The sequence below is a fragment of the Physella acuta genome, unplaced genomic scaffold (genome assembly GCF_028476545.2).
Source record: "Physella acuta isolate Inbredline_101_S28 unplaced genomic scaffold, ASM2847654v3 ptg000694l, whole genome shotgun sequence".
NCBI lineage: Eukaryota > Metazoa > Mollusca > Gastropoda > Physidae > Physella > Physella acuta.
The window spans coordinates 57718-83711 of NW_026732213.1; the positions used below are offsets into that span (position 1 = coordinate 57718).

Here is a 25994-nt window from a genome sequence, read left to right on the forward strand (position 1 = left end):
TTGATGTTGGTGAGTCCCACCTGAACTGGGACAGGCCGAAATTCGATACAAAAATAGTGTCACACCTCCCCTTTGTGTAGGGTACGGTCGCTTGGCATTTGACCTGAGCTGACTGGAGATGGCGGTCGAGAATTAGCCCACGACGTAAAGAGATACCCTATTGTATGCGGACCCATGAAGACGTCCTTTTAGTGAGCAGACGGGATGTCTGTAGTAGACAGTTAGTGACCTGATGAACTCTAGTCCTGAATTTCTTGTTGTAGATGTCGTATAATGTCGTATATGTAAAGTGTTTCTTCCAGACTTTTTTCTCCAGGGGGGAGGGGCACATGAAATTTTCGGGGGGGAGGGGGTAGATTTTTCGGGGGGGGGGGGGGGGCATGCCCCCCCGAAGAGATGCCTGGAAGAAACTCTATATGTAGGCTTACTTGTCTTGGTATAAAAAAGTTAACATTCAGTTGCGTGCAGAGGGGTGGGAGGAGGGCGACGAGGGGGGGGGGGGGCCTTAGGATCTATATCAGGCGCCATTAAACAGAGTGATTTATAATTATTTTTTGGAAGAAAGTTAAAACTGTTGTTATGTTGTGTCACATTAAGGATTCACCCGTTCAATAATTAAGACAATAATGTTTTTGGTTTTAAAATATTGTATGAATTCTAAACGAATTTTGAAATGTTGAAGTCTATACTGTTTTGATACATCAGGCCGAGTTCGCTGTATTGTAAACTTTATTTTCCTAATTATTCGGCACGTGATTAAATTTTCTTAAGTGATTTGGTATGAATTACATAACTGTCAAAAGTGATTTAATATCTTAGCAAAGGAAAAAAAACAACTACGAACATTGGGTTAATACATGGGAGAGATAAAAATCTGTTATTATAGTGGAAAGTTTGACATTAGCTTATAAACTCCAAAACATTTGTGTTATTATGTGTACATCACATTATATAGGCCTTTATACATACATACATATATATATATATATATATATATATATATATATATATATATATATATATATATATATATATATATATATATAATGGAAAGGCCCCGCGCGGATGGTTGGCCCTAGGCCCCGCGTATTCCTAACGCCGGCTCTGCTGTCTTGAGTCTGTTGGGCAGCTGCGACATGTTTCAGTAGAAAATAAAATTACTTTAAAGTTCTAACAATATTGTCAGTTATCAATATTTTTTTGTTATTAGTAGGCTACTAATTTTCTCAAAAGTGTATTCCTAGTACTTAAATTATAAGCCTTAATTTAATTCTACTCTAATACATGGTAATAGTCAAGTCTTACTGTTCATTGTAGGATTATAGTAAATTTATTTAGGACAAAGACACACAGAAATAAATTATTTGTTTTGATGAGTTATTAATTCAATTTTGGAAATTATTTGTAATCGAAAATTTATTTAACACTGCGCGTTTCTTGGGCTTTGTTTTAGGGATGCATCTATTCGGACCCGGGTCCCAATAGCCACGGCCGCTATTGGGACCCGGGTCCTAATAGCCTCGGCCGCTATTGGGACCAGCCAATAGAATTGTTTAGATTTAGTTATACAAAAATTCTTTTAAGATGCATAATATATCTTTTCTGTTGTGATTTTTTTCCTTGTAATTCTAAATGATATACTGAGATCTTGCTTTAAATACCCGATATCATTACTGAGAAATGTTATGATGAGCGGGTGTCGTTAGGTCTATAATAGAATTATGGCCTATGCCCTATGGTATGAACTTCTATGGCCGAGCGAATGTTGAGCGCGCATGTAAAAATGTGTTTGTTGCTGCGGACTACAGCTACCAGGGCCGTTTTCTTGAACACGAATAGATAAATACACTTACTTCACGCAAAAACTAGAGCTTTGATAAGTTCCGATCCCGTAACTGATCGAGATGCGGGAGATACTCGTTCTCCTCTCGACCACGACGTCTTACGATAAACACATATATTTAATGATTTTGTATATACAGCTAAATATAGGGTATTTAGAAATAGCAACACAAGAACTAACGCTAGATAATCCGCATAACTAATTACAATAAAAGACAACAAAATACGAGCAAATCCACAAGAAAAATCAAATAAACATAAAAGGTATAATTTTAATACAGGTTGAACTTAATGCCGGGTCCCAATAGCGGCCAAGGCTATTAGGACCCGGGTCCCAATAGCGGCCGAGGCTATTAGGACCCGGGTCCCAATAGCGGCCGAGGCTATTAGGACCCGGGTCCCAATAGCCACTTCCTTGTTTTAGTTTCAAATTTTGTACCATTTAATAGTGTTCTTAAAGCACAATATACCATGATATCAGATTAGAAAAGGGAAGCAACTAATGTTCGACTAAGCGCGCGAATCACAACAAATTTCTAGGACCTCACATAGACCTACGATCTAGAATCTAGATCTAACTTTATTTATTTTCTTGTAAATTAATACAACATGCAATATTAATATAATTCATTTATTTATAAGATTTCTCTCAATTTATGTTCATAGCCTAAATCATAGTAAATGAAAGTTCTAAACTGACCTAAACTAAGCACGGTAGGTGGTAACTCTGGTAAACTGGTAAAGGTAAAACTGAAAACACAGACATTTTAGCGTATTTTATTCTCCGCTTCACGTTCACCTCCAGTTAAGCATTATGTTCATAAATCAGTGACGTAGCTACCGTAAAGCTAGCGTAAGCAAGGCAAGGCGGTAATCTATCGTTTTGGGTACGTAAAATCGCCCGCGGCTATTAATGTACGAAAACGTTACCTCATTGTCAAGGCTTTAATAGGAGTATATTGTCATATGTTTGTGTCAAATATTATAGATAAATGAATAATAAACCTAAATCAATGGCTACATATATCGATATAGGCCAGAAATTAACTTTAAACAGCAGTGTCTGAGAGCAAGATTTGCTATATACTATATAAACAGCAGCCATTTGTAAAAGAGTGGCTTCCCCCTGATCTCACGCTAAAAGCTTATAAAAATAAAACTTAAACAAGATGGCTGCTATAGTAAATGAGCAAGATTGCATCTGTTGGAAACATCGCTAGTCTTCATTTATTACTGAAAAGTTTTAATTCAATTCTTTAAAAACAGGTAGATAAATGAAACAAGGAAACATTTTTGTATTTTAAAAAACATAAATCCTCCTCAAAATGTGAAATAATTATTAAAATTTAAGGAGTCACCTGGTTTTCACATTACAAGTCGCGGGCGATTTTACGTACCCAAAACGATAGATTACCGGCAAGGCATAGGGGCCCTTTTTGGAAAGTGTTTGAGGGTGGGGGGGGTGCAAATCGTCGCCGGGAAGTAGGCTTTTTGATGAGAATTACAGAATGATTTTTTTGGTAATCCCTTAGTTTAGCGTCGGAAATTATCGGGTAATGTTTGTTGAGTTTCGGTAATTAGAGTTACGGTAAACCATGGTTTATTTGACCATTGAAATAATAATAAATTGAAAGTCGATTGTAGTAAATTAAATTTAAATTAATGTTTTATTTTTTTAAGTTTAATCGACAAAAGGAAACAAGAATAAATATAATAGTAGATTTAAATTAGTAGATCTAAAAATAAAAACATATAGCCTATTAATATAAATATAAATAATGTATCAAATGTAATAATTTAATGTTTTTGGCTTGCAGCGGATTTGCGACCATTAATTAATTAGATCTAGATCTAGCTAGATATCTAGCTGCTAGGCCAAGTAAAAAAATCTAGATTACAAAAATAGTAAAAATGAATACAAAATGTAAAAATGATTACAAAAATAAATCTATCCAAATTTTAAACATTCTGTATAAAAATAAAAGAAGACGCCAAATAAAGTATGGTTTACGGTACTTCCGGTGAATTCCGGAAGTGTGTGACAGACTTTGGCATTGTTTTACTGTTTTTTACTGCTATACGATTCCGGAATAATAACCGACGCTAAACTAAGGGATTACCATTTTTTTTTTATTAAAAATGTATCAATAATAGCTAGAACACTAGTAAACTAAGCTAATTTAACATATTTTAACTTTCTGTGTAAAGTCATTATTACTGAAAAAAATTCCAAAGTCAGGTCAGTCTGTGGCAACCTCCAATGAACTTGACAGAAGGAAAAAAAAATTGACCCGTGATCTTCATTAAAACAGAATTTGCTTTTATCTTTTTTTTATTTTTAGTAAAAATGTGCTTAATCTTACCCAATAAGTGATAAAAATTTGAAAATGAATCCTAATTACTGCTGTAAAGTGAGATTAAGTTTAACAGCTTAATCAGGGATGTGACTTTTCCGAATTTTAGCGGAAATCCGATTTTTCCGTTTTAGTTGCGATTTTCCTCCGCTGATTTAATTTTCGCCGAATTTTTTCCGCCGTCTTTCAATTTTTGTCGATTTTTTACGAAATTTTAAAAAAATTAGGAAAAAAAACGGAAATGTCTTCTACGGAAAGGGCCAACATGCTCATTCCACTTATTCGTATTTAAATTTAAATTGACAACTACTGTACTATACTTAGGTCAAACGGACACTCGAATATGCGCATTTCTTTTCGATTGGTCGATTGCGCTAGGTCTGACAGTGCTAGATCAAGATTAAATGTAGATTAAGATTCGGAATTTCGGCGGACTTTCGAATTTTTCAAAGCACACTTTTTTTAGTCCAAATTTTCCGCTATATTCAGTTTACTATTTATCAACTACACGGGAAAAGGTAATCTAAAATAATGCAGTTATTCAAATGAAACTGACATCTCTTAAGCCTGGTTATCTAGCTATCGATATAGCCTAATTTACCTATCGGTATTTTAACCCGTCTAAATCTAGAGTTTCTCTCTGATTCTATTTTATTTCGCAATCTCAAATTTATATTGAAATCCTTGCAAAATGACTAGACTAACTCGCCCCACCCCGTAGCAACGGTGGCTCTTGTGACCTCACCTTGACCCCAAGTACTGCTTGTGGAAAAAAATGACGTCACAGTCAATTTCAAATGGCTGTTCCTGCAATACGTATGCTTCGTAGGCCTACAGATAAAAAAAACAACTAAACTCAACGTGACTACGACCGTGTCTTGTTTGTGGAAGAAAAAATATGTTCAGAGGTCTTCCATAAATAACGTCACACTCGTAAGATAGTGTAACGTCATTTTTTTGTATTTTAAAAAAGTAACGTTAGAAACAACTGCATTTTAGACGCTATTAAAAAACTGTTGTAAAGCATTGTAATAGAGATTGAATAAAATACCCTTTGTTGGTCGACCTCAGACAATATTTTAGAAAAAAATCGATGTTTAAAAAAAAAAAATCAAATTAATTTCGAGGGGGGGAGCATTTGATGACTGAGATGTGACGTCATTATAGGGGGGGGGGAGTCTGGCTTTTGTAGGAGAGAGGGGAGGTAAATATCGTCAAAAAAAACGTGGATGACCCCTAACAATTTACATTTATTCCAAAAAACATAAATATCGATATGGCTTGGCTATCAAAATGATTAACTTTGGTTCACACGTCAGACCCTTTCTAATTTTAGCTGGTCCATTTCATTTTTTCATCACATGAACCTAAAACTTTCAAATTATAACTAATCTTAATCTAGGCTCTTTACAGTTGAAAACACATATTTTTACCAATCCAATCTTTAAAAGAATATAAGGCATTAGGCCCCCTATTTAAAATTGAAAACAGGAGTACATCTAGAATGTACACTGGATTAGTACAGTTTAAATTAGCTTAATGGTAAAATAAAACTTAATTGCTACTTTTTTTCCATTGTAATTTTTAAAAAGTTGTTTATAAGGTAAACATTAAATTGCAATTAGACAAGACTTTCAATGTTAAATATTTTAGAGTAACATAAACTTCTTGTATTAAAAATATTAACTTCATTAAACAATTAATTAGTACAGTAACAGTATGAAGCTGCTTAACTGCGATAAAAAGTAGATAAAACATATTGAGTTATTATCCGAAGAAAATTTCCTAATTTTTTTCCTGATCTGGTCACATCCCTGCTTAATAAACACATGTTTTCTTGAGGGGGTGTGGCACATCGCAATTATAACTTAATGTTTCTGTGTTTTATGACTATATTAGTATATTTGTACACAATCAGGATGCTATGCTTTTAAAATTGATAAATGGTAAGTATACCAAGTTACAAAACCTGCAATCTAACTAATAATCCATACTTTCAGTTATAAAAACGATCATCAATGAAGAAAGCGTAAACATTCTATTTTTAGGTGTGACATAAAAAAAAAAGTCATAAATCTAGCCAAATGATTGGATTCTTGCGCAGCACACATTTTCCCGCGCCTCGTTTTCACTAAGCAAGATTATAATAAAATGGCATTATTGGGGGGTGATCGTTTTCCCACGCACATATCTCATTAACACAATAAATTATTACCAGTTAATGGTAATGTGTGTAAAATTAATACTTTAGAGTTTACATCTGACATAAGCTGGTTTGCATCTGGAAGCGATATGTAAGAGTTATTTGATATAAAAGACAAGAATTCATAGAGCTATTTTCACTAACGCGTCGCTTGCGAGACAAACAAAGAAATTAGGTCAAAAGTACATCTGGGAATTCTTAAATAACAGACTGAAATAGAAACGGATAGTTCTAAACGGATAGTCTAAAATTAACGATGGCCTCGTAATTATTAGTTTTATCCCTCTACCGTTTAGTGAAAGCGAAACTGGTCGCCATTTTTAGTAAGCGCATGAGCCGTGAGATGCCACGAAAATGACAAACCCGGAAGCGTTGAACCGAACGGCCTACCGGGAAGGGTCGCTACGCCTCTCATGGGCCCATTAAAATTTTTTGCATAGGGGCCCAAAAATCTGGTTTCTCTTCACATCGAGTAAATCTTTCGCCTTTTACTAAAGATTACTCATTTTCTCATCCAACAATGTCACAGCCTAGCTCGACGACATATGCAAATATAGTCTATGCCAGCAAAGGGGTTGCGCCCTTGGATGTTCCCCCTTGGTCGAGAGACTTGGGGAGGAGCCACCCGGACTACGGTCCGGGGGGTTTAATGAAATCCAGGGCCCAACCCTTTTCAGCCACAACCGCCATATTGGATCTACCTGAAGAAGACTGCCCGGAACTTTTCCCTGCTGACTCACCCACCATCCAGGTTACAATCAACTCAAAAGGTCAACCCAATCTGAGGGGTCATATCCTTCGCCAACTAATAAGCAATCAACAGATCTGAAAACACAGACATTTTAGAGTATTTTATTCTCCGCTTCACGTTCAACTCCAGTTAAGCATTATGTTTATAAACCAGTGACGTAGCTACCGTAAAGCTAGCGTAAGCAAGGCAAGGCATAGGGGCCCTTTTTGGAAAGTGTTTGAGGGGGGGGGGGGGTGCAAATCGAAAGTTTTTCGCTGGGAAGGGTCGCTACGCCTCTCATGGGCCCACTAAAACTTTTTGCATAGGGGCCCAAAAATCCTAGCTACGCCACTGTTATAAACACAACCAAAACACACAAAAACACTAGGCCTATAATTTATTTATTAGATCTAGAGATCTAGATCTAGATTAGTATTTCTTTATGAACTTTTGTTTTAATTTTTGTTAGGCCTAATATTTTTTTGTCAAAACTTGAGTAAAATCCCAATTTGGAATATTGAATTTGAATGTGCTCTGTCTAGATTTGATTTAGCTTTTTTTTTTTTTCTGTTGAAAATAGGTTCGTGTCATTTAAGGAGAAACTCATAAATGCAAGTAGAGAATCTAGATCTAGGTTAAGTTTGTATTGTTAAAAATATCTTGCACTCATGATACTAGATCTATAAATAAACATCAAAGTGACTACTCGGAAGAAGGTTTTTCTCCCCAACGTCTCAACTTAGTCGGCAAAATATAGCTCTGCGCATGCGCAGTGACCTAGGGTTAGGGTGAGGGATAGGGTTAGGTTTGTAAACACACGCATGCGCAGTTGAGTACCATCGAAAAAATCACCCTGATGGCAAGTCGTAGTTTCTCTCCATTGCGCATACGTATCTTTTTCCGGCTAGCATCGGCCAATAAACATATATGAACTCACAACGACGTATGCTGATATTACTGATAATTTTATTAAGGCTGCGGCTATTCGTACTTCACTACAAATAGCCCTATGAAGGCTATTCGTACTCTGACCAATCAACGTGAGGCATTGTTTCTGTGATTTTTCATGTTGTGTAGATCGAGAACTAATTATTTTTCAGAACTGACCTTATCACTAACCTTAAACCTAACCCTAATACCTAACCCTATGCCTAACCCTAGCCCTATGCCTAACCCTAAGGCTTAACCATAATCCTTAAGTTAAATTTTTAAAAAAAAGAAAAATAGAAGAAAAAAAAACTAGAACCCACACCTCGAAAACAAACTAGCTAATGCACAACCACTTCGACCACCGGAAAAGTTACAACCAGCTTCAAAATTGGAATGTCATACACAAGTTAATAAAAATAATAAATTTGATTGGTCGGCTAAAAATAGCTAAGTACGAATAGCCTTCTGAGGGCTATTTGTAGTAAACTACCAATAGACACTCTCTTTATTAATTAGAGTCACAACCAATGAAAGAAATATTCATTAGTTACCTCCATCGCACATTACTAGATCTAGCTTCGTTGGAATTTATGACGCTAAACTAAGGTTTTACTGAACCCTTCACCATGTAGGGATTTTTCTCCCGCCAAAGATCACATGTTATTTATTTTAATTGGACCCGTATGCCCTAATGCTTAAGTAAAATGTTTTTTTACCTTTTCCAATTAAAAAACACACATATATTAAATAATAAGTAGATCCATATCTAATCTCCTACTTAATCCTAGTGTTTTCCTAACGTTTTTGTATGTTTTGACATAATAAAATACGCTCAACCAGAGGTGCACGTGAAGCGGCGAATACAATATGCTAAAATGGAGTTTTACTGTAACTCGGACTGGACTTTCTTCCTTACTTTGAATACTTCCTCAGTTTCTTACTTTTCTTTGACTTTTAGGGCCTAGATCTAATATTTAAAAATTAGCCTAATATTATAAGGCCTTATTATTATCTAGTTGTGACTTAGCTATTAAGCCCTAAACTATTACTAAGCCTATCTCTACCCTTAATCAATACTAAATACCTATATCTAGAATCTCTAGTCACAATTACTAAAATACTAGTTTACTAGTGAAGGCAGTTTCGCTGTTTACTAGATCTAGTTTAGCTTTTTGGCATAGAAATCTAGATTTTCTAGCCGCTAGATCTAGCCACTCCTTCAAAACAAAGAGGTTTAGATGCTGATGCGTACAATTTATTATAATCACATATTTTGGGTCGTCAAAGTATTTTTTGTAGGGGAGGATAACGCTGCATTTTGACAATGAAATTTGGATCTAGAATCTAGAGGTAGATCTATAAATCTTTGATTTAAAACCTGGGTCTGTATAGTTTGTGACTCTGCATTGGCTATGCTGACCCTGGTCAGTCATTAGCATTTTGAAGGAAAATAAACATTGACAAGTAGGCCCACAGACTTAGGTTTATACAAAATTAATTCAGATGACATGCTCCCCACTCAGCCATGCTGCCACATGTCCTTTGGTTTGTTTTTAGGGGCCTAGTTATAAGAAAATTAGATGACGTGAGGAATTATTGCCAGTTATGCCTATAGAGTGAAATATTAAATTTAATGCTGCCTATATACTGGTTAAAAATGCTGCAAATCCACTCAAAAAAATCACAACAAACAATGCATTAAATTTAAATGTATACGGTTCAATACAGGTTCTGTGTAACTAAGCCATGCCAGGTCCGTATAATGAACCTTTGCTATACAGACCCAGGTCTGAATAGCAACCTTGAATATTATATTTTACTAAATCTGCAGTTATTTAAGTATCATTAACCCTACACTTTAGTATTCTCCTAATTACTAATTGTAATAACTATTGTAACTTAACAGCATCAACAAGTAAAAGTAACCGTGAATACCCCTTACACAGTTCAATAAAATGTACTCAAATTATCTAAAAATACTCTAATAGTAGGCTAAATAGGTCTATATAGGCTGAATTTTGATTAGGCTTGTTACTTGCGCAATACTGATTTATGTTTTTTGAATAAAGCTATAACTCAGAACTCTTTGGTCTTAGCATGATTAATTTATAACTGATAATAATTTATTATTGTGGATTAGGTTAGGAATAATTCCAATTTTATTGGATTTACAACTTTCTGTGTTCATTTAAAATGATTACAGAATAATTCGATTATTTATTTATTCTAGCACTTGACTGAACCAAGGTAGCCTAGGCTATAATATTCAAGATGTTTTAAAACAAAGTTCTTTGAATTAAATTTTGTCTTTTTATTTCCAGACTTATCAAAATGACTTCCATTCATAGTAACTACAATACAGAGCCTGAATCTTCTCTGTCTCATACACCAAAGTCTACACAAGAAAAGAAAAGAAAAAGTATGTCATTGTCAAATGGAAGGAGTGCCAAACTGAATTCACCAGCGCCCGCCCCACAAAAGTCTTCAGACCCAGCTCCCCACCAAATTGCTGAATCTGTTTCTTATGAAGATTATCTTCAGCAGCTAGCATCAGGGGATAAACCAGTGAACAAATCATCACAAAAATCCAGCTCACACCATAAGCTGGAACAAGCTAGCCTAAAACAGTTTCCCACAGCTGTAAGCCACAGCTCAACATCTACAGGAAGTATCACCAATCACATCAGTAACTCTAGTGTGGAGAAAGCCAAGAAAATAAATCATTCAGTTGAGGATAATGCTGACAAATCACAGATGTCCTATAAGGAGTTTCTCAACCTTTTCAAACCCCCTGGTAAACAGAATGTAACAGAAGTAACCTCTGACCCTGATGAAGCAGCCCCTGATACCCATGCTGCACCTGTCAAGTGCAAGTCTATAACATCATATTTCACCAAGACTGTCAACAGCCCAGTCCAGCCTAGCCATCACAAAGCTTCTGCAACAATGCTGGTGACTGCAGAGGTACACTCTGGTAAAAGGAATGCTTGTAAAAGATCTCACTCCCCTGACAAGCCCTCACCTGCAGCACACAAGTCAGAAGAGAATGCTGATGATATTATCCTTCTTAGTACTGAGACAATAGAAGATGCTGAACCTAAGGGAAGTAACATTCTGAATTTCTTTTCTAAGAAAAGAAAAATTGAGGAAGTTCCAAAAACCGAATCCAAATCTCAGAAATTTAAAAATAAAGAAGATACTGCAAAATGTGTCAATCCAAAGATTGAATCTATCAGTAAATCTGTAGACCCTGGCTCAGTTTTTAATTCTAAAGCATTGACCTCAGAGGATTTATCTAATGCAATCACTGAGGGCTCTGCTGGATCTCACTCTAAACACTCGCAGTCAACACTTTGTTTTGGCAAAAAGGGATTGTCTTTGTCTAAATCAGAACACAAGAAGGATATAAGTCTACAACTTCCTCCCCAAAATGATGGTTTTAGCAAGAAAAGTGGAGATATCAAGAAATCTGATGGGCAGGCCCAGACAACTGAAGGAAAAATCAAGAAATCTGATGGGCAGGCCCAGACATCTGAAGGACAAACCAAGAAATCTGATGGGCAGGCCCAGACAACTGAAGGAAAAACCAAGAAATCTGATGGGCAGGCCCAGACATCTGAAGGACAAACCAAGAAATCTGATGGGCAGGCCCAGACAACTGAAGGAAAAACCAAGAAATCTGATGATCACTGCAAGAAGTTGGGTGAAGCCAGTACTTTGTGTCACCAACCTAATAGCAGTAGAGAGGTCCTAGGCCAGTCAAGCTCTTCTAAAAACACATCTTCTAATAGAAGGGAAAGTAAGAGAAACTTAAGGTATATATTCAAGTGTTTCTTAGTAATAATTCAATAGCTGCTCAACATTGTTTTAAGTTTAATTCTGATTTCTCATGGTTTAAGTTTACATAATATATTTCCTTCTATTTGGATTGTTAATAACTTAATTAGTGGTTGATCATTTAACATAAGAACAGTGTGATGCAGATCTATTTTAGATTTGTGGTTTATTGAAGTCCAACATAAGCATTTGTTCATACTGTCATCTTTTAATTAGTGCACTACTATGTTTTCCAGGGTCAAAGGTCACTCAGACGATTTAAGTTCGTCATTGTCTACTGACACACCAGCTGTGGTCAGCACACCTGAGAGCACAGCTGACCTAGTCAACACACCTGAATATCCCACACTAAGACGCAGCTCTAGAATATCTCGCTCCGTCAAGTTTGTGGAGGTGGAAGATGACGTCATGGAAGTTGACAGTGACAGCAGCGAAGACACTGATTTGTCTAAAAGCAGCAAGAGAAAGCCCACCAAAAAGACTACTGGTAATAAAACAAATTGAATTTATTTCTACTTGGAGCTTAAAAATATTGTAGCACGAGCAGCCTACTTAACTTATCTACGGTGCACAAAAAATGAAATATTTATAGATAAGTATTCCTTAATAAAAGTACTCAAAAGTATTTATTATTAACACTAATACACAAATAAATTAATTAAATAAATCATCTAGGCAGACCCATCAACTTAATACAGTGCTTGTATTTGGGCTTTTAATAATTCTTGGAATTTTCTTACTGTTGTTTATTTTTTTATTTTACTATTATTACTCATCTGTTGATTTTGTTTTCATGTCTAAAAATGCTTTCAGGTAAATTAGCACCAATTTTTACACTTGTAAAAACAAAAGAAGATCAAAAGCCAGCTGTTCCCAAAGAGGATCCTGAAACCTTGAGGAGACGGAGAGAATTTTTAATGAGTGGCATACCAGAGGAGTTGAAGCGTCAAATCACAATATCCACTAGTCAAACCATTTCACTGGATTATCCCCCCTGGCCTGAAGTTAGCCATGTCCAGCAGTTGCCGAGCACATCCTGCCATGTTCCAGCCAATTTAAATCTTAAAGAGAGATTAGTAGGCAGTTCACTGGACACGGTCAAGTGGAACTCTTCTAGTTGGAGTTGCTTTAGGGTGAAAGATTTTTCTGGCAACTTGGTTTCTCAGGTGAGAGGTGCTTCTAAGTTGTTTGGTTTTTCAATGTTAATAATGTTATCTAGAAAATTTTGTACTTTGAAGTAGAGTATTTAATAACTTATTTTTGTATGTGTAAAGCTATACCAATTTTTTGTTTAAATTAGACAGAGCTAACATGTACTGTTGTCACTGTATTCTTACCATTTTGACATGTAAGTTCATTAGTGGTTTGATTGATTTGATTGTATTCTCAATTTGCCTTCCTTAAATTTGAAATTTTAAAAATTCTTTTATAAAACACTTTAAACTTAAATTCAGTTTCTTTCTGGTAACTTTCACTCCCATTTCTTGTTGAGTAGTAACCTTGGCTTGATCGTTCATTGATATTGGGATTGCTAGTATTCAGCATGTTTTGTTTTAATTAAGTCAGCTGATGACAGCTGATCTGTAGATTTAACTAATTATTAACTGTTGATAATAGCAGGCATCCATCTATCCATGTCTGCTGTACAGCCCCAGCATGACTTGTGCCTGCTTCACCAAAGCTTGAATTAATTTTGTTGTCTGCAGTCTCTAGGCTATCCCTCTAATCTTTGATTATTTTCCCCCAGAACTTATCCTTGTTGCCAGCCCTACAAGACATGCAGGTGAATCAAGTACTTCAACATTTCCAGTTATCAGATCCTAAGTTTCCATTTTCTCAAGTCTACAGCAACTTGCAGGCTAGGCTACTAAGCTGCAATCTCATATCTGGTAATATCACTCGGCTGTGTTTTTTATCTATGTAAAATATGGGGGCAGGACATTATGCCAGCCTTACTAATAAGTTAAACTACTAATTGATTGTAAATGAATGAGGAAAAGGGCTTCTTTATATGATTATCTGAAGCAGATATGTAACTTTTCCATATTAAGGAACTGTTTATTCCTAAAAGAATGACAGAAAAGTTTTACGCCGACCTAGACTCTTATTTCGATTCATGGTTGCGCTGACAGTGAGGCTTACAATGCAAGAGCGTACAAGCACATTCTACAAGCTCTTTTATTTAAATATCTAATTTTAACAAGGTTATTTTTAGTTTTTTACTAAATATTTGAAGGAAAAAACCCACTGTTATGTTCGGGTTAGACAAACAACAACGCTTCGTGACTTTGTTCGCTACTTTTATTCCGTCTCAAATACATTCAAGCGTAGCCCTCGTCTTAATCACTAGCAACTAACCCACTGACTCACCCCCTACAACCGTTCACTCGCCTTTTTTTTGGGATTACAACACACTGGGTCACTACACAGTAGGGTGAACTCAACTCTCACCCACCCCACCCACCCCCACCCCACCCCAAGTACGAGACTATCCTAACCTATTCCAATCTGACCCGTAATACCCACTCAGTCTACGTTTTAACTTTTAATACAAAACACTTATGTAGGCTTATTATGATGTGGTTACATGTGATCAAATAGGGCCTAGATCTAATTGTCTTAAACTTATATTAAAAGGCGTTGAATACACCTCTGGTATAAGGATAGAATTAGGGTTAGCATTAGGGATACCTTAGGGTAAGGTTACAGATAGTTTTTAGGTTAGGTTTAGGGCCTAGATCTAATGGTCTTAAACTTATGTAAGAAAGCGTTGAATACACCTCTGGTATAAGGATAGAATTAGGGTTAGCATTAGGGATACCTTAGGGTAAGGTTACAGATAGTTGTTAGGTTAGAGATTGGATTTTAATTAGGGATTGTTATATATAGGTTAGCAATTGTTCTGGATATAATCAGCTGGTTTCCATATTTTGTATTAAATGGAGTCCCTAAAGTATACTATTCAATTTATTTTGTATTCAGGCAACCCATTTTGTAGAATACCTAGGCATGTCTAGTTTCTAAACTAATCAAGAAGGGGAGTAATTGATGGGGATCTCTCCTAGATCCAGAAATATGTAGGATTTTTCTCTTTGACTCTGCAATTTATAAAAATTTAGACCCAATGATTTTGTATTCTCTTATCAACATGAAGAGTCAACTGAGTTGGCTGATCCTGATGTGGTAATTGTTGACGACAGCCCGTCCCCTGCTTCAACACCTGGTACAAAAACATGGTCTGACCCTAAAGGTGATTTGGTCATTTAGTCTAATGTCTTGTTTTTTTGCACTAAGGTTTGATTTAATGTTTTAATTGGGGTAGTTTGTAGGTAAAAAATTAAGTTATTGCCATGTTATTGTATTTTCTTGTATGTGGCCATTAGACTGGATTTGACTTGCTGACTTCCCCAGACTGTTTGTGGACTGAGCTGCATCAACCAGAGAGCTCAGAGCAAATCATTGGCAATGTTGCAGCTGTCAAACAGCTCAAGCACTGGCTGCTAGAGTGGAAGAATCTCATGCAAAGGGAAGCAAGGAAGGAGAACTCAACCAAGATGAAGTCTAAAACTAAAGGAAGTGAGTGACTTTTTGCTCTTTTTTTATCTCTGACAATAGATGTCTTTTATCTGTGACAATAGATGTCTTTTATCTCTGACAATAGATGTCTTTTATCTGTGACAATAGATGTCTTTTATCTGTGACAATAGATGTCTTTTATCTCTGACAACAGATGTCTTTATCTCTGACAACAGATGTCTTTATCTCTGACAACAGATGTCTTTATCTCTGACAACAGATGTCTTTATCTCTGACAACAGATGTCTTTATCTCTGACAATAGATGTCTTTTATCTCTGACAATAGATGTCTTTTATCTCAGACAATAGATGTCTTTTATCTGTGACAATAGATGTCTTTTATCTCTGACAATAGATGTCTTTTATCTGTGACAATAGATGTCTTTTTATCTCTGACAATAAATGTCTTTTATCTCTGACAATAGATGTCTTTTATCTGTGACAATAGATGTCTTTTATCTCTGACAATAGATGTCTTTTATCTGTGACAATAGATGTCTTTTATCTCTGACAATAGATGTCTTTTATCTCTGACAATAGATGTCTTTTATCTCTGACAATAGATGTCTTTTATCTGTGACAATAGATGTCTTTTATCTCTGACAATAGATGTCTTTTATCTGTGACAATAGATGTCGGTTAGAAATAGTCAATTGACCTGTGACTCTGGCCCCTCATATAGCTATTTTTGGGACAAAAGCACCTTATGTAACCACTTTTGGAATTGTAGTTCTGTTGGCACCACTCATGGGACTGTAGCACTTTTCAGCAGTAGCAGTGTTACAATTTATTTTAAATGAGACAGTGATTTCTGCTACAATTTATTTTAAATTACTCACCAGCAAGCACTTGGTCAGACAGTGATTTCTGCTACAATTTATTTTAAATTACTCACCAGCAAGCACTTGGTCAGACAGTGATTTCTGCTACAATGTATTTTAAATTACTCACCAGCAAGCACTTGGTCAGACAGTGATTTCTGCTACAATTTATTTTAAATTACTCACCAGCAAGCACCTGGTCAGACGGTGATTTCTGCTACAATTTATTTTAAATTACTCACCAGCAAGCACCTGGTCAAACTGTGATTTCTGCTACAATTTATTTTAAATTACTCACCAGCAAGCACCTGGTCAGACGGTGATTTCTGCTACAATTTATTTTAAATTACTCACCAGCAAGCACTTGGTCAGACAGTGATTTCTGCTACAATTTATTTTAAATTACTCACCAGCAAGCACTTGGTCAGACAGTGATTTCTGCTACAATTTATTTTAAATTACTCACCAGCAAGCACCTGGTCAGACAGTGATTTCTGCTACAATTTATTTTAAATTACTCACCAGCAAGCACTTGGTCAGACAGTGATTTCTGCTACAATTTATTTTAAATTACTCACCAGCAAGCACTTGGTCAGACAGTGATTTCTGCTACAATTTATTTTAAATTACTCACCAGCAAGCACTTGGTCAGACAGTGATTTCTGCTACAATTTATTTTAAATTACTCACCAGCAAGCACTTGGTCAGACAGTGATTTCTGCTACAATTTATTTTCAATTACTCACCAGCAAGCACTTGGTCAGACAGTGATTTCTGCTACAATTTATTTTAAATTACTCACCAGCAAGCACTTGGTCAGACAGTGATTTCACAGACAGCGAGGACGAGGACTCAGCTCTCTGCAATACTTTTCTCATCACTGGACCACATGGCTGTGGGAAAACATCTTCAGTCTACGCTTTAGCTCAGGAGCTAGACTTTAAGGTCTGTTTAAACACTTTAGCTCAGGGGCTAGATTAAGGTCTGTTAAAATGCTTTAGCTTAGGAGCTAGACTATAAGGTCTGTTTGATGATGATTTTTTAACAAAAAGTAACAAAAGATCTTATTTTTGAGGTTTTGTTTTAAAGATATTTATCACCAACTTATGTCGCCCCTGATGCAGGTGTTTGAGGTGAACTCATCATCCCTGCGTAGTGGCAAACAGCTCCTGTCACAGCTAGAGGAGGCCACGCAGTCACACAGAGTAGCTCAGAATAAAGTTGCCACACCTGCGCCACAAGACAATCTACCTACAGGTGGGAACTTTCACCCACGCCTTTTTAAATATATAGTTTTGTTCTAAATAGATGTGAGAAATAATGTAAGAAAACTGAAAAAATAAATTTTTAAATCATCTGAAGCATTTTTCTTCAGTTAAAATCTATTTCTAAAAAAATTGCTTTAATTAACCAGTATTTTACTCCTAAATGAATCCTTTTAAGGTAATTTTTTATTGTATGATTTTAGAATCCTCAAAAAACATGTCAAAGAAATCTGAGAAAACAAAATCCAAATCAGCAGCATCTAAAGCATCTGGCTTTGCAAATCTGTTCAGTTCTCACTCTAAGGTAGCAAAACCTAGTGAGAGTAAAGCACCGAATGAAGGTAGCGCAAACAAAAAATCTAAAGATGGCAAAGTAACTAAACATGAAAATAAACTGTTTGAAAACAACAGAAAGAAAGATTCAAGTAAGAGAAAATATTGTATTCACACAATTATTTTCTATATTTTAAGTTATCATTCTTTGATAGTTCATTTGTTTTGGTTTAGCATCATTTTATACATTTTTGTCATGAATGACCAGTATCTTGTCTAATACGTTTTCTTAAATTAGTTAATTATATTTTTGTTTCATTTTTTTACCCAATTTTTTTTTAAAGAAAGCAAGTCCAAGGCTGAGAAGAATGAGAGCTGTGTTGATGTGAAACTTGTTGCTGGTGGCAGTACATCAGGGTCACTCAATCTTGCTTCAGCTTCTCTTATTCTATTTGATGAGGTGTGTTCCAGGTTACATGTGAAATGACAAAATTTTATACCTGTCTGTTTACCTTTGTTGAAGGATAGTCACCTCAAAGGTTGATATTCTAAATGTATGAACATGAAAGGCATTACAGCTAAAAAAAAATAAGCACATCAGTGGTTATAAGTGGCATATATTAAGGGATCAGATTTACATAATCTAAAAATATCTTTTAAATATTTAGACAGGAACACTTAATATATTTTCTGATCTCACGTACTAAATTTCTGCAAAATACCTGATAAATACTGGAATATGAATTTAACGGCAATAGCTTTTCCTGCTCATAGTACCAAGAAAATATTTTAAACTTGATAATAAGTAAAATGTTAATGATTATATAATTTAACTTAATATAAGTTTCAATTTAACTATATTTAATAAACATTTTTTAACAATTAGTAGAAAATGCTTATAAATGTTTGATCATGCAAAAAAGAGAAATGTTCTATCACTAAATATGTGTACATGTAGGAAATTTCTCTGAATCGTGTTTAGAGGTTCTCACCCAAAGCCTTGAAATGAACATGTTGTTGTCTTCAGGTGGATGTGGTGTTTGAAGAAGACAAAGGCTTCCTGTCAACAGTACAACACTTCATGACATCCACCAAGATCCCCATCATCCTCACCTCCACCAACTCTGGCTTCAGTCAACAGCTGGCAGCCAGACATGAGCACATCAGTTACAGGCAGCCACCTCTGGTATGGAATCTGTGGGGTCCTTGTAAGGGTCAGTGGTCATCTGCTGGGCCACCAACTTGTCTGGTTTTTCTCTTTTATCTCATGATTCTGTGTGTCTTCTTGTAAGGGTCAGTGGTCAGCTGCTGGGCTACTAACTTGTCTGGTTTCCTCTGTAATGTCATGATTGTGTGTGTGTCTTCTTGTAAGGGTCAGTGGTCAGCTGCTTGGCTACTAACTTGTCTGGTTTCCTCTGTAATGTCATGATTCTGTGTGTGTCTTCTTGTAAGGGTCAGTGGTCAGCTGCTGGGCTACTAACTAATCTGGTTTCCTCTGTAATGTCATGATTCTGTGTGTGTCTTCTTGTAAGGGTCAGTGGTCAGCTGCTGGGCTACTAACTTGTCTGGTTTCCTCTGTAATGTCATGATTCTGTGTGTGTCTTCTTGTAAGGGTCAGTGGTCAGCTGCTGGGCTACTAACTTGTCTGGTTTCCTCTGTAATGTCATGATTCTGTGTGTGTCTTCTTGTAAGGGTCAGTGGTCAGCTGCTGGGCTACTAACTTGTCTGGTTTCCTCTGTAATGTCATGATTCTGTGTGTGTCTTCTTGTAAGGGTCAGTGGTCAGCTGCTGGGCTACTAACTTGTCTGGTTTCCTCTGTAATGTCATGATTCTGTGTGTGTCTTCTTGTAAGGGTCAGTGGTCAGCTGCTGGGCTACTAACTTGTCTGGTTTCCTCTGTAATGTCATGATTGTGTGTGTGTCTTCTTGTAAGGGCCAGTGGTCAGCTGCTGGGCTACTAACTTGTCTGGTTTTTCTCTGTAATGTCCTGATTCTTACACCCAAGTTATGGTTTTTCCTTGTGTTGGAAGAGTTGCGTTCAAAATAAATTTTCAAAAAGAATTCAAAACATAAATTTTCAATGGCAAATACCTTCACTTTAAAACTTAAAAATCAAACAACTTCAATTAGAAGTTTCTTTGTCCTAACTAATGTTTTCAGTTGTTAAATTATGTTATATGTTTTTGTAGTCTCACATCTAACCCAACATGATACTACGCAACATGTCAGTCAAGGATTGCTAGTCTGTTGTATGAACTCACTCTGACCAGTGAATATTTCGTGCCTGTTAAAGATTAGTTATTGAAAGATTGCTCATATGCACAGTTGGTATAAGTAGACTGCAAAATATCTTTACCTTTGTCGTTACTACAGAATTTTCTATCAAATCTCTAACAGAAAACTTTTAAAATTATTTTGTTGCCTTTGCCCTGATAAGTTTTGCAACAAAGTAATTAAAACCTTGTATGTGCAGGTGTCAGCCACAAGCTTCCTGTGTACTGTGTGTCTAGCCCACGGTGTACGAGTGAGTCGCAGGTCAGTCTCCAACATGTTGCAGCACATGAAAGGTGATGTCAGGCGCTGCTTGCTCTACTTGCAGTACTGGTGTGGCTCTGGTGGGGGCCGAGTCAAAGCACAAAAATGTCTGAGCCCACCCCACCCCAGAGTGGTGCAGGAGACGTCACAGTGTGACACAACTGACACGCCAGATGACAGGGACTCTGACACTGACTTTGTTTGTCTGAGGCCAGGCAGAAGGGCTGGCAGGATGATCTGTGATGACGAGGACAGTGGAAAGTCAAACTCTTCTTGTTCTTCAAGTTCCAGTGGCACAAGTGCCAAAAATGGTGTCATTATTGATGGTGAGAGTGGGGTTCAAGTTCCAGAACTTCATAAAGAGCTGGAAGAAACTATGCTAGGGTTAGCCCCTGGTTGTAAAGTTTCCATTCATTCTGTGATCAAACATCTGAAGGTATGGTTTAATTTCAATTATTTTCTTGTAATTTTTAAGTTTTTTTTTAAAGTTAGTGTGTGTTAAAAGTGTCATCATATTGCAACCGAACAAATGTTTGCTGACATATTCTTGCCCATAGTTGTATTTTTTTACCCCTTTGTTTTAAAAAAATTGTTGTCTGTATAAAGTCATTGATGTCAACTATTTTCAGTCGTCCACTCTACAAAGCAGAGACTTGAATGAGCTGCTGTACCTGTGTCATGTACTGAGACAAGCTCTGCAGCTGGATGTCACCTACCTGCTAGCTTTACATTGTCTCCCCTTACCTAAGTCAGCTGTCCCAGTCACCAGTGGCACTTTGGTTACAACACAGTCAGTGGAGTCACATGACTCTGCTCAGCCAAGGAAGAAAATCAGAAAAAGGATCATTCAGGGTGACTGGTTTGATAGTGATGATGAGGACGATCCACCAATTAAATCAAGCATGGGAGATAACCCAGCAACCCTTGATGGCTCTATCAAAACAAACGTGGGGGATAACCCAGCAGCCCTTGACACTCATGTTAAATTCTCATCAGATGCAAACAGTTGCATCTCTAGAGATAATTCTGGTTTTAAAAGTTCTGTTGAAATGGAAGCTACAAATGTTCAGCAAGTAGAAGACTCCACTAAATCAGAATGGAATAAAGTCTGTAACAGTGCAACCATTTCTGTGCTAACTGAGATGGCCAGGTACTATGATACCACCTCATATGTTGACTGTCTAGAAACGTTTACATTGGCAACTTCAGATAGAAGTAAAGGACTGAGTCCAGGGATGGATGATGAGGAACAGACTGGCCCTGATGAGGTGTGTGGTGAGTGGTCCTGGCAGCTAGCTGGTACAGCCAGAATCCTTGGCTGCTGGAGACTGGGCTATAGCTGCAGGGGACACTGGGACAGGTGTGTGAGAGATGGCACAAAGCTAAGTGGCTGCCAGACTAGTGGGTCTACAGAATGTCAAGATTGGAAAACTTCTTTAGAGTTGCCAGTTGGGGAAAAGATACCAGAAATCTGGAAGGCACACACCAGGTAGTAGAGTTTTTCTTTGATTTCATTGGCTGATATTTAGTTGTGCTTTATATCTTATCTGTACAGTTCTACAAAATATTTTATGATAGTTTATTTTAAAAATTACAAAGTAACTTGAATTCTTCTATCTGATTGATTGACTGAATAATTGACTGAATGTTCTAACCACCACAAACTGTTGTAGATCACAAGAGACTGCTGTAAGGAGGATGTGCAAAACATCTGAGCCCATCATGTTAGGATCTAACCCAGCACTTTACACAGATTATCTGCCCACTCTCAGGGCCATCTGTCATGCTGAAGATCTTAAGGACAAGAGACGGTAAGTAGATGGCCAGATAAGTTATTTGAACTACTGACCAAAGGTTTCTGATCTAGCCTTAAGAGCTGGTCAAATATAGAAACTACTTGGCCAACTTAATTTAAGTACTGCACTTCTTTTAAACAACACATTGGAGTCTGGATTTAAAAGTTCTGAAGTGCCTGTTGTCTGATTCATCTGTTATATTCACCCACACTATGTATAAGAAAAACAAGTAATATTTTATCCTCAGTCTTTAGTAATTATTTGGTTTGTTCTGAGCAGCAGAAGAACCTGCAGGAAGTCCAGTGCTGGTGATTGGAGCAGCAGGTATCACCACTGGAATGTTGACCAGGTTAGCACCTACCTCTGATGTTCTACACCAGACATCCAAGATTTCAAACATTCTATTCATACTATTATTATATTCATATATTTAAGCACATGAATTGTAAAAAAAATTAAAATTTTTAAAACTAATTGCTGGTTACAAACCTTCTGTGTGGCTGACTGTATGGACTCATTTGGACAGTTATCAAATATTCCCCCCTCCCCCAGAAGTCAGGTCATGATAGTGTTAGCAAGCTATGCCAGACTGGGCTACCAGAAAAATTCACAATGCAATAAACCACAAGGGGAAAATGTGCAGACCAATTTCTCTGGGAACCCACATAACATCAGACACCTTGTTATCTGACGTATGTTCAGCAACTAACCAATCATTGTGTAGCTGGGCTTGTCTAAAGTAGTGTTTGAGAGCTTGTCTATGTGATAGAATGCTACCGTTGTTTTCATTCAAATGTGCGTCTGAATGTATTCTCATCATGTGGTGTTGCTCTTTTTTGGGTTCTGCTGATATTTGACTTCGTCACAGCTCAATAAAAACTCCTATCTGTTTTTTGACCACCAACACAAATAATTTATAATTTTTAGAAAATTATCATATAGGCTACACTGATCAAATTTGTGAACATAAAAACTAAAACACAAACTTCACTTAGTACTTTAATGCCATGTTATTATGTAACAAGGTTAATCTTATCGTTAAGTGCCATAGCTGAGATAATCTGTCAGCTGATTCATCTGACAGGTTGATAGCACTTTATCTACTCGTGGGTTTACAGGTTGACGTACACAGGGCCACACTCTTGAAGTTGTTGTCGTTACCCCCACACCCCCCGTACTGAAACATCTCACAGCGGTCTGTTATTTCACTGTAGTAGTATCTGCGCTCGTACTTTCTACAGCTCCCTACAATTGGTGGTAGGCTGCAGAAATCTGGACGGGAAGCTGCTGTAATAGATAGATATATATATGTATGTATTTTAGAATGTGAACTTTTGTAACATTCACAATTAAATAAAGACGTCTGTGACTGTACTAATCTGTTGTGTGGGCCCCTAGATGAACACTCGGGGGGGGGGGGCTATTGTGTGAACAGCAGGAGAGCCATTGTACAAGCTATCCAGTTACAAGCCATTGTACAAGCTATCCAGTTACTGACAAGCCATTGTACAAGCTATCCAGTTACTGACAAGCCATTGTACAAGCTATCCAGTTACTGGCAAGCCATTGTACAAGCTATCCAGTTACTGGCAAGCCATTGTACAAGCTATCCAGTTACAAGCCATTGTACAAGCTATCCAGTTACTGACAAGCCATTGTACAAGCTATCCAGTTACTGACAAGCCATTGTACAAGCTATCCAGTTACTGGCAAGCCATTGTACAAGCTATCCAGTTACTGGCAAGCCATTGTACAAGCTATCCAGTTACTGGCAAGCCATTGTAGAGCTACCTAGTTACTGGCAAGCCATTGTAGAGCTACCTAGTTACTTGATTTATTTCTCGCAAGCCATTATAGAGCTACCTCAGTTACTTAATTGATTTATGGCCATCAAAGTATTGGAATGCCTTAGTACAGATAACAAACCAGCTGAATCTCATAACAAATATGCCTGTCCAGTGTTTTTTCAGGCCCTTTCCATAAGTTGTATATGACCCGAGTCCAGAGAAAAGGTTTGAAAGAAACCCTTCTCCAGTTGAGGTGAAATGTAAAAATAAAATGTCTTCTGTTGGATTTAGCTTAAAATATATCTGTTTGCAATGCTGAGGTTTCCTTGGTAAGAGAAAAATAAAGCATGAAGAATTCATTTTAGTTTCTTCCATACCTAGTAGATACAACATATCTACAGCAAATCTATTACCAGCTTATCTGGACAGTAGGCCATCTAAACCCTGTATATAATTTATTATTAACTTGCAACACATGGCTATAAGGGATATTAATTTAAAAAAAGATATTTTGAAATAACACATGAAAAAGTATTGAGTTAGTTCTATGTGCACTAGATGAAATAAAACGTGTTACCAGATCAAACCCAACTAGTTATTCCAGTACAGTTGATAGAATAGAAAACATTGTGTCAGCTGTAAATATTACTTCTGCTTATCATATCAGTTTGAAACATGTAAGTAAGCTCATCAAAGTTCAGAAAAAATTGACCCACCCAAGAACACCATTATAAAGTATAAACCTAAATGTCCATATATATATATATATATATATATATATATATATATATATATATATATATATATATATATATATATATAAATAGATGGACAGATAGGTATGTAGATAGATTACACAGACCGACAAATATACTTACGAGCTGCATACTCGAAATTCGCTACTGTGTCAACATTTAAAATGTATTTTTTAAAATAAAAATGATAGCACGAAACAGAAAAGAGATGGTTTTTGTTTTTATTATTGTAAAAATGTTGAAATTTAGTAAGGGGGGTGAATTAGAGAAGAGAAAATTATAAACATCACCACAACTCGCACGACACAATGAAACAGACCAAACTGCACACCACCCGCTCTTACCCTGTAACCTCAACCCACCTGGAAACCAAGACGACACACCACAACTTACACCTCACACCATAAGCCAGGTCATAATAAACCACACCCAAATAACACATCAAACACCTGCACACCATAACCCTCGTCACATAAACCAGCCAAAATCTCACCCTAACAAGCACACACAAATAACACATCACACACATGCACACCATAAGCCACGCACCGCACCCTACCCAACCCACATACAACGCCAAAGTAAATCAAACCACACACCACAACAACCGATGTTCAACCCGCAATCAACCCGACGCCCATTAACTTAACGAACCACACCGGATCACTCCATACCATACACACCACTCCCCACACAGGCACCCCACTTTAAACACACCATTGACACCATATAACAACTCACACGACACCACGAACAACACCCTAACCACACTCCACGCCACCCTGCTCCAACACAAACACCACCACCCACACCCCACACCCCGCAACATATGCACTCATTTAGACCCACATACCAATACAACCCAAACTAACTCCACAATCTACACACACATATATATATATATATATATATATATATATATATATATATATATATATATATATATATATATATCACATAATGTATTTATTTACTTCTAATATTATTAAAACTCCTGCATTAACTTTACGATCTGGATCAACAAAACATTTTTTACAATAACTAGATGTTGAAATTGTGAATGAACTCACCAACTTGCTGTTTAGAAATGTGAAGGAACACGACCAAGAGAAGAAACAGCCTGGAGAACATGTTAAGACCTGCTGGTTGTGAGCACAGTGTCGCTAGTGTCAGACTCACACAGTACGTTATGCTGCTCACTCATAACGAGCCTGCTAAAATAATTGACGAAATTATCCAAATGCTGTGATTAACTGGCGGAAATTATCGAAAAAAATAGTGTTGTTGAGA

General features: G+C 36.7%; 1 protein-coding gene across 1 annotated transcript; it reads left to right on the forward strand.

The window, feature by feature from the left end:
* The first annotated feature begins 1172 nt into the window (after positions 1 to 1172).
* On the forward strand, positions 1173 to 22603 carry LOC131949408 (ATPase family AAA domain-containing protein 5). The gene is made up of 16 exons (XM_059311294.1): positions 1173 to 1287; positions 10381 to 11874; positions 12133 to 12383; positions 12710 to 13062; positions 13644 to 13785; positions 15051 to 15146; positions 15308 to 15472; positions 17100 to 17239; positions 17419 to 17551; positions 17763 to 17984; positions 18177 to 18292; positions 18860 to 19018; positions 20305 to 20802; positions 20996 to 21855; positions 22040 to 22177; positions 22442 to 22603. Exons 2-16 carry the CDS (start codon positions 10391 to 10393, stop codon positions 22527 to 22529), a joined length of 4845 nt encoding a protein of 1614 aa, XP_059167277.1. The 5' UTR covers positions 1173 to 1287; positions 10381 to 10390; the 3' UTR covers positions 22530 to 22603.
* The last annotated feature ends 3391 nt before the right edge of the window (positions 22604 to 25994 follow it).